General features: G+C 22.1%; 4 protein-coding genes across 4 annotated transcripts; 1 reads left to right on the top strand and 3 right to left on the bottom strand.

Annotated features, from left to right (window-relative positions):
• Positions 1 to 1444: 1444 nt before the first annotated feature.
• PVVCY_0902950 (structural maintenance of chromosomes protein 1, putative) lies at positions 1445 to 6190 on the top strand (the record flags this gene model as incomplete). The annotated part of the gene is made up of 1 exon (XM_008626634.1): positions 1445 to 6190. One exon carries the CDS (start codon positions 1445 to 1447, stop codon positions 6188 to 6190), a length of 4746 nt encoding a protein of 1581 aa, XP_008624856.1.
• An 80-nt stretch (positions 6191 to 6270) lies between these two features.
• PVVCY_0902940 (methyltransferase, putative) lies at positions 6271 to 9005 on the bottom strand (the record flags this gene model as incomplete). The annotated part of the gene is made up of 6 exons (XM_008626633.1): positions 6271 to 6409; positions 6588 to 6659; positions 6760 to 6852; positions 6941 to 7012; positions 7104 to 7205; positions 7318 to 9005. 6 exons carry the CDS (start codon positions 9003 to 9005, stop codon positions 6271 to 6273), a joined length of 2166 nt encoding a protein of 721 aa, XP_008624855.1.
• Positions 9006 to 9410: 405 nt separating this feature from the next.
• PVVCY_0902930 (conserved oligomeric Golgi complex subunit 2, putative) lies at positions 9411 to 13185 on the bottom strand (the record flags this gene model as incomplete). The annotated part of the gene is made up of 7 exons (XM_008626632.1): positions 9411 to 9548; positions 9739 to 9786; positions 9897 to 9974; positions 10085 to 10147; positions 10348 to 10434; positions 10557 to 11954; positions 12133 to 13185. 7 exons carry the CDS (start codon positions 13183 to 13185, stop codon positions 9411 to 9413), a joined length of 2865 nt encoding a protein of 954 aa, XP_008624854.1.
• Positions 13186 to 14275: 1090 nt separating this feature from the next.
• On the bottom strand, positions 14276 to 15622 carry PVVCY_0902920 (26S protease regulatory subunit 6A, putative; the record flags this gene model as incomplete). The annotated part of the gene is made up of 1 exon (XM_008626631.1): positions 14276 to 15622. The coding sequence occupies one exon, from the start codon at positions 15620 to 15622 to the stop codon at positions 14276 to 14278; it is 1347 nt and encodes a 448-aa protein (XP_008624853.1).
• Positions 15623 to 17471: the final 1849 nt, after the last annotated feature.

The following is a 17471-nucleotide window of genomic DNA, read 5'->3' as shown; positions in this document are numbered from 1 at the left end:
GTCTACTATTAAAATGATGCTTTATTTTTTCATATTCAAAGGATTATTATTTATAGCTTTATAGAAAAAAAAAAATACATTTTTATATAAGCATAATAAATAGGTATATTTATTTAGTAGGGTTTGAAATATTTTTCCTTCACTCATTTGTACATACAATAAATATTACTCCTTATTATTGCATAAATTATTTTATTTTCCGTTAAAATAATTTATACTATTTTAAAGGTACACACTAGAGCTGCGTGTAATATGTAAATATACATGCATTACAAATGGATTAGTATATTTTGCTTTAATAAGGAAAGCAAAGAATACTTATAACATAACTACATTTTCTCTAGTATTTGAATTTTTGTTTTGAAACAAATTAAATTTTTTTTCAAAATGTGTAGCATATAAGTATATTGCATATTATTTATATATCACTGAACAATCATATTTGTATTAAAAAAATAATTTTTATTTTCTTGCCTTTGGCAACATAAAAATATTTTTTACACTCATGTTTTAACTAGCCTTTTTAAAGCGTCAAAATATGCCCAAATAAAAGAAGAGTATATATTACATATTTATTGTATTGATTTTTTCTTTTCTTTATTTTTATCGTTAAAAGTATGACGTTTGAAAAATATTATTCTTAGGAAAGCAATTACAATTATTACAAATCTAATCATTTGTATCTCTTTTTTATTTTTCATTTTGAAACTTGCGTAAATACCAAACTTATGCAAAAAAAAATTATAATTAAAAATTATTTTTTTTATTAAAATGTAAATAATTATATATTTCAAATATGAATGTAATAGCATATGCTATATAAATCCAGGTGTGTATTATGCATGTACATAAATAAATATGCATATCAAAAATGTGAGTATATATCCACATGTGTATCCTTTAAATATATATTTAAGTCTGCTTTAATACTTCATATATATTTTTTGTGTTTTCAAAAATATGAGGAATTTCCAATTATTATTATTACTATTATAAATATATGATTACATTTGCATGTACGTACATATATATATTTTAGTAAACTATTTAAGCATAGGATTCCCCATTTTTTAATCCACTTTTTTACTCTTCACATAATTTAGCACACGTATGTGCATTTACCATTTACTCATAAACTGCTCACAATTTGAATCTTCATCAAGATAGATAATCCATGATTTAGCTAGTTCCATTTTTATAATCGGATTTGCATATTAATAGAGACTAACAAAAATATAGTACTATTACACATATTTTTATTTTAGCTTGTTGAAGAAGAATGGAAAATCGAAATAAATGATAAAGTAGTGATATATATATATATATAAGACTATTTTTTATTTCTCTACTTTATTTCACTTCTTATTGTTCTTCTACTTTTTGCTGACTCCCCCCATTTGTGTAATGCTTGAGCCTAAGCAAAAACTATATAAATGTGGAAAGAATGGGAAAAAATAATAAGAAAGAATTTGATGACTCCTCAAGGAGTGATGAAGAATATAAATATGAAGGTAGTGTAGATACAGAAGTAAATAATAAAATAAATGGATTAAAAATAAATTCTGAAAAGGTATTAGATCAAGACTTTAACAATTTTATTAATAATGAATTTTTAGATCTTTCAGTATCCCCTTCATTAGATTTATCACATAGTCATCTTATGAGTATTAAGAATGGAAAGGATAGCAACAATTTGAACAATCTTAATTTAACGGATAAAAAATATGAAAGTGTAAAAGGAAATAATCAAAGTGAAAATAGTGAAGGATACAGTACTGATGCATCAAACAATGAAGTTAAAAAAAAGGATCACTTAAATAATGGATATCAAAAAGAAGTATCAAAAATGTGTGTCGAAAAAAATAGCATCGAAACAAGTGTAATAGAAACGGGTGAAGAAAATCAATCAGCAATTGTTGTTGCACCAAATAGTATAAATTATGATAAAAAATATAATAATGATTATACAAATATATCTAAAGTAAATGATTTATCATTAGGAAATAATTATTTAAGTAATAGTATGGCATCAAGTATGATGACTTCAAAAGAAACAGAATTATGTTTTATAAAATATTTAACAGTTTGTAATTTTAAAAGTTATGAAGGTGAAAATATTATTGGGCCTTTTTCAAAATTCACAGCAATAATTGGACCCAACGGATCAGGGAAATCAAATATTATGGATTGTATTTGTTTTGTTTTAGGTATAGATAATAAATATTTAAGAATAAAAAATTTAAAAAAACTTATATATCATAAAGAGAATGAAAAAATAGAAAATATTACAAAAAGAATATGTTATGTTAAACTAACCATTGAAAGTAATAGTAAAGAAACTGTAGAATTAAAAAGGACTTTAAATTATAGAGGTGTTACAAATTTTTATATTAATGAAAGATTAGTAAATAAAGATGAATATACACATTTTTTACGAAGAAATAGAATTGAAACCAAAACAAAAACTTGTCTAATATTTCAAGGAGATATAGAAGAAATTATAAATAAAAAACCAACGGAATTGTCTAAACTTTTTGAATATATAAGTGGATCAAATGAATATGAACAAATTTATGAAGACATCAAAGAAAGACTTAAAGAGAAACAAATTGCTTGTAAAAATTATTTAAATGAAAAAAAAAAAATAGAACAAGAAATAAAAATACATAAAATGCAAATGAATGAAAATATCGAACATAATAAACTTAAAGAAAGTTATGATAATGATATAAAAAATTTATATCTATTTAGATTATATCATTTTTTAAAAAAAAAAGAATTTTTTAAAGAACAGCTAGCTATTTTTAAAGATCAAAAAATGGAATTCGAACAAGAGGTCTTAAGTAAAAATAAAGATACAGCAAATGATTTAGAACGAAAAAAAATTGAAAAAAAAAAAGAATTTTTAAAAATTGATGAACAAATAAAAAATAAAAAAATAGTTTTAAATGATTTGAAAATAGAAATAAATGAAATACATGAAAAAAGAAAATTTTGTCAAGAAAATTTAAATAAAATTATAGCAAATGAAAAATTAAAACAAGCTATGCAAACACATTGTACTAAATTTATTGACGATCTTAATGAAAGATTAGAAGAACAAAATAAAAAATTAGAAAATGAATATAAAAATAAATTAAAGATATTCTTAAAAGTGTTTAATAAAACAGATCAAATAAAAAAATTTGTAAAAGAAAAAAATAAAAAAATTTATGATAACTTAATTAAAGAAGAACAATGTGTAAAGGGAAATAAAAAATTCGATTTTGAAAAATATAACAATGATGAAGAATATATAACTAGCTTAAATATAATACAATATATAGAAAACTTAGATGAATATAAAAAGAACAAAGAAGATTATTTATATTTATGTGCTAATAGTAACATTAATATTAATAATTACACAAACCTTTGTTCAAATTTAAAGAAAGATATAAAGGAACTACAAGAAGAGTGCGACAATATTAATAGGAAAAAACAAAAGGAACTCATAGATCTAGAAGCAGAAAAATTTGCATATGATGAAATATCAGAACGAATAAAAAAATTAAATAATTTAATTGAACAAGACAAAAATAAGATCGAGCAAAATAAAATAAAATTAAAAGAATGGAATTTAAATATTTTAGGAAAAGAAAAACAAATAGAAAATTTAGAAGAAGAAATAAATGTATTAAATATACATAAAAAAGAATTATTATTTTTTGACAAAAAAAAAGAACTTATAAAAAATTTAAAAAATATTTTTGGACAAGATGAAATATATGATGAGATATCAAACTTATATGAAGTAACTAATCAAACATATTATACTGCTATAAATAATATAATACATAAATATAATAACTTTTTATTAGTTAAAAATTTAGAAACATGTACAAAATGTATACAGTATCTTAAAACAAATAAAATGCATAGAATGGATTTTATACCTTTTGAAAATTTTATAAAAAATATTGAAAAAAAAAAAAAAAGACAAGGTATAAATATAGATGAAAATGAATATCTATATGAAGACAATCAAGATATATATTCTGGAGATAAACAATATTCAGATTTAAGTAAAATTGAAAAAGTAATAAATAGTTTTAAAAAAAAAAATATAGTTCTTGCAAATAATTGTTTAGTATGTGATGAAAATTATAAATTATTGTTTGATTATCTTATTGGAGAAGACACATTAATTATTGAAAATTTTGAAGATGCTGAACAGATAAAAAGAAAATTTCCACAAATAAATGTAAATATGGTTACTCTAAATGGACATATAATATCTAAACATAATAATTTAATTATAGATATATGTTCTAAATATTCAGACCATGAAAAATATAATAATAATAAGTTAAGTATCAGTATATATAATAAACTTTTGAATCAAAAAGATGAGTGTAGAACTTCAATTACTGATTTAAGTAAAAATATAATTGAAGCTAATGAAATAATAAATAAACACACTAATGAGTATGAACTAAATAAAAAAAAATACTCTAGTATAATTGTAAAAAAAAATATTTTTGAAAAAGAAATAGAAGCAAAAAATATGCTTATATGTACATATGAAAACAAAATTGATAAAATACAAAATGGTGAATTAAAAAATAAAAGAAATTTATTAAGTAGTTATGATGAAGAACTAATTCAAGAACGAAATAGTTTATCTTCCTATCAACAAAAATCGTTTGCATCATTGAACACAAAATTTAATGTATTGAATGTTTATGAGCTTGTTGAGAATAGTAATAATGAATTGGAAAAGGTAGATGAACATATAATAAGAATTAAAAATAATATTAAAAAATTAAATGACGATATAAATGAATTAATGGATAAAAAGAATGAAATGAACCTATTTAATAAAAAAGAAAATAAACAAAATGAAGATACTACACAAGAGTTAGAAAAATTACAAAATGAAGAAGAAGAAACTAATAAAAAAATGGAAGGAATACAAACCCATATTGATGAATTAGAAAATATTAAAAAATATATACATAAAAATATTAATACTATAAATCAAGAGTTAAATGAATTGAGAGATAATATAAATTCGAGTTTTGAAAAACATGAATATATTGAAAATAAAATACAAAACTCTAAAAAAAAAATGCAAATATATAGACAATTCATTAAAGATTTACTAACTGAATGTGACATAAATAATATAAATATTTTCGAAACAAATGTTATGCTAAAAAATAAGGAAAGTGATTATGATGATCAGTCGGTATCACATTCAAATGAGGAAAAAAAACGAGCAGGCAAAAGAAAAAGACACAACAAATCAAGACGGAAAAGTAAGCTTTTAGAAGATGCTGACTATAGTGATGACCATGATAAATCGGATAGTGAAAGTCAACGTATGAGTAGTAGTGACGATACAGATGAATCAGATGATGCATCTAATTTTGATAATATTTCTTTTGATTTGATTCCAGATGAATTAAAACGATTAGAAAATGAAAATGATATAAATAATGAAAGAGAAAGATTAGAAAATGAAATTGAAAAAAAAAAAAGATTTTTAAAAATAAGAAATGTAAATAATAATGCTGAAAAAGAATATGATAAATTATTAACAAAATTAAAATTAGTTGATACAAATTTAAATGAAGGAAGAAAAGAATGTAATTTATTTGAACGAAATTTTAGAATATTACAAAAAAAGAGATCATATAAATTTTTACATTGTTTTAATTATATTAAAAATATTATAGATAATGTATATAATAATTTAACATATAATACAAAACATCATGTAGGAGGTCAAGCATTTTTAGATTTATGTAACTACAATGAATTTAATAAAGATGATGAACCTTTTTATTGTGGAATTAAATATAATAATATGCCACCTATGAAACGATATTTTGAAATATCTGAACTTAGTGGTGGTGAAAAAAGTATTAGTGCATTAGCATTAATATTTTCTATTCAAAAATATATTAATAATTCTTTTATTATTCTTGATGAAGTAGATGCAAATATGGATCCTATAAAAATTAATTCCCTAACTAGGTATCTTAATTCTATCAATAGTCAAGTTATTGTTATCTCATTGAAAGATAAATTTTTCAGTAAAAGTCAAACCCTTGTTGGTGTTTACAAAAATAAAAATAAAAAATGTTCAAAAACTATCACTCTTGACATTAGCAAGTACCGCCAAGACGCCCCATCGGCAAACTAATCCCACAACGTTTTCATTTCTTTTTCTATTTGCATCTTGCTTTTTTCACTTTTTTTTTCCACATTTTTTTACCTTCAAAACTAGTACGACTTAAACTCCCTGAGATCCAATGGGTTGTTGTTAAAAAATAGGATAGCATGTTTTTCTATGGTTATGGACTGATTTACATATTTAACTAAATAAGCATTCTTCATTCCTTGCCCAATAAGATATCGTATTCTGCGATAAAACAAGTGTATATTAGAAATATGCAAATAAAAATGCAAGTTCAAATTTGTGTATATTAGAAATATGTAAATAAAAATGCAAGTTCAAATTTGTGTATATTAGAAATATGTAAATAAAAATGCAAGTTCAAATTTGTTTATATACAAGCATTGGTTTTGTTTATAATTACCGGACTAAGTCTATTAGTAATTTTATTTTTTTTCCAACTTGTCTTTTCTCTTTATTTGCACAAGAGGCATATCTATAAATTGTAAAAAAGGTTGAAAACAAAAATTGTTTGATAATATATCTGATAAAAACAGTTTAATAAAAAAAGAGAAAAAGTTTTATTTTTATCTTACCCTGATATATGATGAATAATATGCTGGAAATATTTGATGTCCATTTTAAGATCCATTAAATATTGTATTCCTAAAATTTGATCAACATCACATCTGAATTATAAGAAAAAAAAATAAAATAAATTAAAAAATACTTTTTAAAATAAAAAATGAGTATACTACTTCTACTTTTTACACCTACCTGTGATGACAACATGTAGATATGATAAAATAATTCTCTGTACTATCACTTTTTATATTATTTATTAGCATCCTGACAAGTGTGCAATAGTAATATATGAATATGCAATAAAAATTTCTTTATTTCTTTATTTTTTTATTTTTTTATTTCTTTTTTGGCAAACCTTAGAGCTAAATCTGTTCCATTCCCACACAAATGCTTTGTTAAAAATGAAACTTTTTGGCACTCAAAATTTTTCAAAAAAAATTCCATATTATCATATACTCTGAAATAGAAAAGAAAAACCAAATTTACATTCATGCCGATGCATATGTTTTTTCATGCATGTTTATTTACAACGATATAATTATGTATATTTTTTGTTTTTTTTTTCAAACCTAAAAATATTATTATTTCCTTGTGAAAGAAATGAGTATAACTTTTGAACATGTACATCAAAGTATTGCTCTATAAAATGGAGGTTTTTTATTAAAATATTGTCTGAAGGTATGAGATCAGTTTTAGTAGCAGATCCTGTTTTTTCTACATTTTTTATATCACCAATTTTTGTTTGATCATTTTCTACAAACCCAATATTAGAATTTTTTTTATAAATACCATTGTAATAGTAATATTGAATAATATCTGGAACTATGTATCGATTTTCTTGTTTTTGATTTTTATTTTTTAAAAAATTTAAAAGTTGAAATAAATTAAAATCCCCAACATCTGATTTTACTCTTAAAATATTTTGAATATTATTTTCCATTTCCATAAAAATTCCTTTTTTTTCTTTTTTATTTCTATATGCTTCTCTTTCTATGATCAAAATTTTGCATCTACTTCGTTTGGGGTCTTGAGAATGTGTTTTGCCATTACCTTCGCAGTTAGCTTTGTCATTAGTCGCTTGGCTAGTTTCATTTTCCATTTTTGCAGTAGAACCACGAAATCTTTGACAGTCTTTCTTAAAATATAATTCTAAAATATCTACTAAATTGTTCATAATAAAATGAACCCATCTTGTTGTATTTCCTTTCCCTGCCCCTAACTCGATAAACAAATTTGTTTGAATATTTTCCTGATTATAAAATATATCTTTCTTATTAATTAGAGATTCAAAATGATTGTAAAATGATTTATTAAAATAAAGGAAAATAAATACCATATTTATATTTTGTATATCATGTTTATTTATATTTTTTAAAAGATAATGAATAGATTTATGTAAAGATGAATCTTCTTTTTGGCTTCCAAATAAAATATTATTTTTAACTCTCTTTTGAATACTTGTTTTACAACATAAATATATAGTTAAATAAATAATTAAACTAAATATTTCATCTTTGTTATAGACCCTATTATTATTTTCTGCATTGTCGATTGAAAATTCATCTTCTTTTGTGTCTGAACAAAATATAGTCATATCTATAAAGTGTACAATACTTTTACATATTTTATAATTATGGATGTTTTCTATGGATTTTAAACTTAAAATGGGTTGTAAATAGATCTTTGTTTTGTCTACCTCATCATCATTGTGACTTAATGATGGGCCTCGTGTTTTTACAATTTGATTATTCACATTTTCAATATAGTTGTTTACAAACTTTTCTATATATTCTAAACTTAAATTATAGGAATTATTTAAATTTTCCTGATTTAATTTTTTTTTAATTTTTTTTAAAGATTCACTATCTTCTAATTTTACAAATAAACCTTTATTTCCATATTTTAAAAACCATTTTAATAGTATTTTATATTTTAATTTTATAAATAGTTCATATGTATTTATATTTATATCTTTCTTTATAAGTATGTCTAATATTGTATCATTGAAAAGTTTGTAATATTCATCTAGTATATTTTCTATTTCGGTATATAATATAATTTTTTTTCCTTCATTTTCATTAATCTTTTTTGTTAAGGCATATATACTATCATTTATATGAGGGAAATAAAATGGGCTATAGTGATAATACAAACTTTTTAAAAACAATGGGCATTTTTTAAGGTGTTTAACTATTTCCTTGTTATTTCTTATTTCCTTTGTAAAAGAATTATTTTCAAGAGGGCATATGCATTGCATTCTCTTTTATGATCTATCTTATAACACTGAAAGTAGAATGAGGGTACATGAAAATATGTAGATCTATATGCATATCCTATAGGCCTTTATTTTTTTTTCTCATCCTCAATTTATTTGAAAATACACTACTCAATGTGCTAAATTGAGAGAAGAAAAAAAAAATGGCACTATAATAAGATAGTAATAAATTTGTGAAAATTGAAATATTTTGTGATTATATTTTTAAAAAAGGTTTATTCAAAAATGATAGTAATAGAGTTGTAAAAAATATAAAATACTGATGTTTAAACAATTATATTAAAAAAAATAGCTAGCTAAAATATCGAAAAAAAAAAAAAAAAAATTAAGTAATATATGCAAAACAAATATATTTGATGTGGATATTTTCCACGTCATATCTATTTTTTATTTTCTTGAGTTAGTGATATTTTTAATTTCCTTATTCAGTGTTTCGAAATAATTTACCAACTTATTCATACTCTCACTTGTGTTTTTGTTTATTTTAAAATTGCTATTACAAATTTCTTCATAATGACGCACATCCTGTTCAACAAAAAATAATTATAAAATGAAAAATTTTCCTTTATAGGCATATAATAAACATAACGAAAGAGGTATTTTTCCATAAGTACAAATTATTATTATACAAACACAATAATATACTGCTACATATTTTCTCTTTTTATTATTTGCGTAGCATAAAAAAATAAAATACATTATAAAAAGATCTTACCAAAAATAACTGTCTCTGTATTTTTTCCTCATATGGTATGTCACCACTCTGCATATTAAAAAAAGAAAAGAAAAAAATATTTTATAATTTTCATAATAAATATATTAAAACAACGAATAATTATAGGGTATACAAAAAATGACATTTATTTATATTACATTTATGGCATCATATAAGTTCAACTTTAGAATTTTTTTATTTTCCTCGCAAATTTTGACATCAATTATTGTCTTAATCTGAAAAAAAAATATATTATATTATGAGCGTATTAAATTTGTGTAATATTTTTTAAGCAACCTAACGATAGACTGATATAGAAAAAAATCAAATACTTTTTTTATTATACCTTTTCAAGATAATCTGTATTTATTTTGTCAACAATTTTTGATATCATGTCTTCAATTATGACCTTTAAATGGATTAAAAAAAAAAATAATAATATATATCAAATTAAGTGTATTAGTAGTATTTTCCATATGCCAACATTTGCATCCGCTTATTCCATCTCGTGTAGTTCTATAATTATTTATGAACCGACACAACAGGCTTGAAACGCAAAATGGCAAATGCAATTTCGTAAAATATATATATGCACAATTTTAATATTACATTCTCAATGGTGTCTTTATAAAAACTTTTGAAGGACACTAAGGGAAGAACAATCTTGTCAATATTATCGCTTGCCTTTTCAGGGGCCTATAAATAAGAAAAAAATAAAATAAATGGTCAAAAATTAGACATAAATACTGGTTAGCTTATCATGTGTAATATATTATATGAGATATGCCATAAAATAATTCATTCTTTTTTTATAATACCCGTTTATTTGTCATTTTGTAAATAGGTAAGAGTGAATGTAGGTAAACTAAAAAGCTTGAGCATATTTCAAACATTTTATTGATAAAGAATTCTTGAAAATATTCTTGTGTATTTTCAACAATTGTTGATAATGTTAATAAAAATCCATTTATACAATTTAGATCATTAATTATTTTTTTACTATTATTTTTTTTATATATATATAAATCTTGTTTAATTTTTTTTTTTCTTTTTTTTAAAATATTTTTATTATCATAACCTAATTTATGTAAAATATCTATATTATTTAAATTATCTTTGTCTAGCTCTGAACAATCAATATCTCCATCACTTTCACTACTATTACTATCGTTGCATTCATTCATTATGTTGCTCAATTGTTTATCTTTTAATTTATTTTCATCGAATGAGCTTATCAGTTTATGCCCTTTATTTAATTTGTTTTCTTCGTTACAATTTTCAATTTTATTTAATGGATCTACATTTTTGATGTTCTCATTTTTATTATCTAAGGGGGGGGATAAGTTCTCAAAATTGTCATCCTCATAATACGCATTTGAATAGTCAGATAAAATTTTTGTGAATATCCAAATAGATATATCCCCAATATTAGACGGTACATAAAATTTATTGTTTTCATCAATAAAATGATTTATTTCACAATCTGTTTTGAGCATATTTCTGAGAGATAAAAAATCAGACAAAAAAAAACCTATGCTATTATATGTTAATGTTGGGCTCCAATTTGGTCTATTAAACTTATCAGATCCTAATAAAATCTCAGTGGTATTGCTCCCAATTTTACAATTCGAATTGTTTAAAAATGATATAAAAGTTTTCACATTGTTAATATATGATTTAAAGTGATTAAGAATAAAACGTAAATAACTTTTTAAAGAAAATGATATATAATATTTATCTGTAAATAGTATTTTAAAAATTTTAATCAAATTAATAGTTTCTTTTAGCCAATAAAACTTATTATCAAATTTATACTTTTTATCAAATAAAATAATATTTTTAAAGCTTCCATTTATTTTATTTTCTAATATATTTAATATATATTTTTCATAGGTTTCTCTTTCAAAATTTGTTAAAAAATCATTTATCACCTTTTCTAGCATGAACTGTTCATATTTATTTCTCTCATTTTTTATATTGTTTAAAAAATTTAATGTTTTTATATAATTTTCAATAAACAAATCACAATATCTTAATAAAAATATATCATTGAAATGATTTTTTATAATCCCTAGTATTTTTTCTACAATTCCTTTTCTGAAAAAGTTTATACTTTGATCTATTTCATCAATTCGATTTCCTATTTCGTTAACAAACTTGTTATCAATAATATTACTTTTTACGTATGCCAAAAATTCATCATATGTAGAAAAATCCTGAAAATCAAAAGTGAATATGGCGATGTTAAATGTGACATGTGTGTGTGTGTAAAAATTTTATTATCTTTGCTGACTAGCCATTATTGTTAGTAAAAAAAAAAAAATAGCTATAAAAAACGAAACAAATAAAAAAAATTATTAACATGCAAGGAAAAAAGCAACTCTATAAACTTACTGTGCGAACAAAAAATATATCCTGGAATTGTTGAATAAAAATATCAAAAGAATTCAGCAAATAGTATGAACTTAATATGTGATTAATGGATTGATTAAAAAAAAAGTCCTCTTCAAAATTTTGAATTATTTCATTTTTTGCAATTTTAAAAAAGACAAAAGAAAGTTGTTCTAACAACTTCACAATTTGATTATTAGCATTTATCAAATAATTGTTTAAATATTGAAAAGAATAATTTTGAGTTATATTTACTATTTTATCTGGGCAATTGGATAAGGTTCCATATTTTTGAATTAGTATATTCATATCATCTAATGTGTTAGCTATTTTTATTATTCGTTTATAATTATTGTATAACATTGCTTTAATTTTCCAAATTCCTTTTGCTAAATTTATTATTTTTTCGCTAAGGTAATAAATCATATAAGAATGATTATTTTTTTCATTTTTTAATAAATTGTTATTAATTTCATCTTTACTCTGTTCTATACCCTTTTTTAAATTAACAAGCTGTGTATATAAGTCTAACTTTTCAAAAGTATATATACATGCTTGTAGCTTATTTAATAATTGTTCGATTTCTATATTGTATTTTAATATGTGTCTAATATAAAATATATTTATTTTATTCATAAATATATTATTCCTATTTTTATTTATTTTATTTATTTCGTTTAATAATTTTTTTACATACATACTTGATATATTTATTTCTTTTTTTAAAATGGGGATGATACTTTCAATATTATGTAAATGTGAAGGTAATAACATAAATTCTTGACTATTATTATTTAAAATTTTTATTACATCATTATTAATTGTTTTTTTCATTATTTCTAAATCATTTTTTATTTCTTCTATAGGTTTATATTTACAACATTCTATTACATAACTCATTGAATTACTCATAATCTTTACAATATTTTCACTTTTACTCAATTCATTTTTTGTATAAATTCGGTATTCTGGAATCAATTCATTTTCTTCATTTTCATTCTTCATATTTATATTCTCTTTTTCCGTGACCATGGTGTTAAATACTTGTGCAGACATTATAAATATTTACATAATTTTTTATCACAAAAAGAGCTTCTTTGATTTTTGCAAGTCACACCGTTTTTTACCTGCCTAATTAGGCTTGTGCAGGAATATTTTTCTTTTCTTTTTCTTTTTCTTTTTCTTTTTTTTCTTCTTTTTTATGGGTACTGTTATATGCACATGTAGTTATCCCCTATCTTTACTCGATGTTTCAATTTTTGGAAGAATAGGGAAAGTTTGTTATTTTAATCAAAAAAAAGTACGGAAAAAAAAAATAACTTATGTGAGAAAACAAAAAAAAAATATATCGAAAACGATATGAACGGTCAGGTATTTTTCATTCTAGTCGTTAGTATATTACATCATATATATTTGACAAAATTGACTTATAAATATATCAAAATATGATGATTGGTGTTTTAATTTTTCCTATAACTATGTATGTATATATATGCATAAATATGTGAATATTTTTTTTTCTTTTATCCGTTACTTTTTACCAAAATATACGTGTGTTTTTTTAAAAATACCATACCTTGGCTATTTTGAAAAAAAAAAAAAAATAAAATAAAAATATGAACCGTACATAAGTATAAGCACTTGTAAAAGCGTTATTTCATATATCGCAATTATGCCAATAAAATGTTTAAAAATAAAAAATTAAAATTAATTTAATTTGTTAAGGATGCTTTTAAGGAATAAAGTAAATAAATAAACATAAGAAATATAGTGTATATGTGTACTTAATAATAAAGTGAGAGAAAAAAAAAGAAAAAAATATAACCATATGAATAATAATTAATAAGAAAAAAAAAATTTATAAAATGCGTAATGCATATTTATGAAAAAATTGTTTCAACAAAAAATATTTTTCATAACAACCCATATGCACATAAATACGCATATCGCACAATTTAAAGAGTAAACTAGTGGAAAAAAAATAGAGTATTTACGTCCAAACAGTTGTTAGTGAAAATCTACATTTTTTTTTACAGTTCCATAAACATAGTCTTACATTGTTGTATATATTTATGGATACTACCCTATTGTCACGGATTGTATATTTTTCAATATACGTATAAATTTGATATACGCTTTTTTGTATTTATGTAAAATAATTAAGTGTGCTTTTCTTTTTAGATAAAACTGAAGTAATACCTTCAATAAAGTCTTCATGATCTATTTCAGTTGCACCTCTTCTTAAAGCTATCATTCCTGCTTCAACACAAACAGCTTTTAATTGTGCACCATTAAAATCATCAGTAGATCTAGCTAATTCTTCAAAATTAACATCTTTATGTACATTCATTTTTCTTGAATGTATTTGTAAAATTCTAGCTCTTGATTCTTCATTTGGGTGTGGTAATTCTATTTTTCTATCTAATCTTCCTGATCTTAATAAGGCAGGATCTAATGTATCTGGTCTATTAGTAGCTGCAATAACTTTAACTGTTTCATCAGTACTAAAACCATCTAATTGATTTAGAAGTTCAAGCATAGTTCTTTGTACTTCTCTATCACCTGATAATTCACTATCAAATCTTTTTGTTCCAATAGCATCTAATTCATCGATAAAAATAATAGCTGGTGCTTTTTCTTTAGCTAGATTAAAAGCATCTCTTACCATTTTTGCACCATCACCAATAAACATTTGAACTAGTTGTGGACCAGCTAATTTTAAAAAAGTTGCATTTGTTTGTGATGCACAAGCTCTTGCTAATAAAGTTTTTCCTGTACCTGGTGGTCCATGCATTAATACTCCTTTAGGAGGTTTTATTCCGATTTTTTCAAATTTTTCTTTATGTAACATAGGTAAAACAATAGCTTCTACTAAATCTTCAATTTGTTTATCTAACCCACCAATATCTGAATAATCTTCAGTAGGTTTTTCTATAACTTCCATAGCTTTAACTCTATTGTCATATTCAGGAGGTAATTTATCAATAATTAAATAACTATCTTTATTTACTCCAACTAAATCTCCAGGCTTTAATTCAGATGCTTCAATAAGACCCGGTACAGGTAAAAATATAGTTTGCCTTGTTGAAGTTTTAATTACCATACACTTTCCTCTTTTTTCATCATCAATGTCACGAAAACCTTCTTCAGGTGTATTTTTTGATTTACTTCCATATATAGTATTATTAGGATTATCATATAAATCATATTCATCTTTGGGTTCTTGTTCATCTTCATCATCTTGTAAGTCTAAAGATTCAACCACATTAGCAACTAAATATGGAAGCATCTTATTTAAATGTATTTTTTCAACATTATCTTTTATTTTTTCTTGTATATTTTTATATTCATTTTTTAATCTTGTATGTTCATTTTTTAATATTTTTATTTCAGTATCTATTAAACTAATTCGTGTTCTTATTTCTGGATTTGATAATACTTCTATTTCTTCTACATTTACCTGTTCATTTTCAAAAATATTTTCTACGTTCATTTTTTTCGCTCAAAAGTTTGTTGATTTAAAAAAAAAGAGAAATTGGAAGTTAAATATGAGAAATATCTTCTCTAAAACAACAATATTTTTTATAAAAAAAAATTTAACTTTATCATAGAAAATGAAGTAAGTCCCTTATAATATATCGCGCATTGAACGTGTGTAATATTATTTATGTCAATGATTGAAAATTAATTGAGGAAGTAAAGGAGATAAAGTAAAATTTTAGTTTGACTATGAACTTAAATAATTTGCCACGTATTTTTTCTTCCTTGCAAAGATTGTTTATTAAAAAAATAAATGGATATATTAGAAAATAGTTAATTAGGAATTGCTTGGAAAATCATAGTAGCCAAATTTTCTTCACATTATGGCTTGTTCAAATAATTTTTTTTTTTTAAATATCCTCATCAATTATGTGAACAAATGGCTAGCTGAAAAAAAAAGTTGAAAATGTGGAATGAGAAAAATGAAACAAGTGAAGAAATACTATTCTTAAATTTGTATAAAATAAAATAATTTATACAAATAATAATTATAATGGAAATAAAAATAATAGAAAATATATGATATACAAAAAAATAAATAAAAGGAAAATATTTCACCAAAAAAAAAATGATAATTTAAAATAATTATTTTTTGAATTTCTTACCAGTTTTGTAAATATGTGTATGTATATATATATATTTATGTTGTAACAAATATTTATAATCACTTGGCTCTTTCTACTTCATACAAAATATATCATAAAAAAATTAAATGATTGTATAATCTTATATATATATTTATATCAAAATGTTACTACACAAATGTTATTAAGCTTGTATATTACAATGTATAAATATTATTATATATGGGCATGAGCATATGCGGAATATTGTGTATGTATAATTATTGTAGATATATACACATATAAATGATAATATATTGTTTTGATTATTAATCCCAAAACTATAAAATATTTGCATATATTTTTTTATTCCTTCTAAATTTTTATTTTAATTGTTCTGCTATATTTCAATGTTAAGGAATTAAAAAAAAAAAAAAAAAAAAAAAAAAAAAACAAATATAAGGTAGTAAGGCATATACGTAAATAAATATATGGTATAAACCCTTTTGTTAGTGATGATATTTAAATAAAAAAATATGGGGAGACTTTTTTCGATTTTTCTTTTATAATTTTCAAAGATTTATATTTTTTTTTCAAAATAAAAATGCACACAGGAAATAAAGTACTTATATACAAACGTGCATATATTTATCTCTAAAACCAGTTTAATTATTGTTAGCCATTTTAATCGAACAAAAAAAAATAAAAAGTACAATACAATTTCTATAATAGTTAAAAACTTTCTCATAACAAATATGAATATACTTATTTTTATATCTTAGGACAAAATTTATAGCATTAAAAAATATGTATTAAAAATGGGATACCTTAAACGGTATTAAATATTTATATGTTTTTCCCTTTTTTAGTATATACATATAATGTTGTATTTTTTTATTAATAATTGTAAAAGGAATTTATAATCAGTTATCAGTTTAATTGCATGTTTTTTTTTGATTTTTTAATTATAGAAAAGAAAACATAGTTAACATATATATGCATAGAAAATGTGTACATATATGTCAACGTATTACATATGTATAAATATGCATCATAAGTACAACTAAGGTTAAACTAAACTTTTATCACAGCATATACATGATAATGTAATTAATTCTTTCCCTTTAGCAACATAAAAACTTTATATCTACACAATATATAATGCATAAATCCGGTATCCTTGTAATTATCCCTATTTATGGTTTTTTTAGCAATTCATAACGATCTCTATAATAAATA

The sequence above is a fragment of the Plasmodium vinckei genome, assembly GCF_900681995.1.
Source record: "Plasmodium vinckei vinckei genome assembly, chromosome: PVVCY_09".
Classification (NCBI taxonomy): Eukaryota; Apicomplexa; class Aconoidasida; order Haemosporida; family Plasmodiidae; genus Plasmodium; species Plasmodium vinckei.
This window is presented reverse-complemented; position numbering and strand designations above follow the sequence as displayed.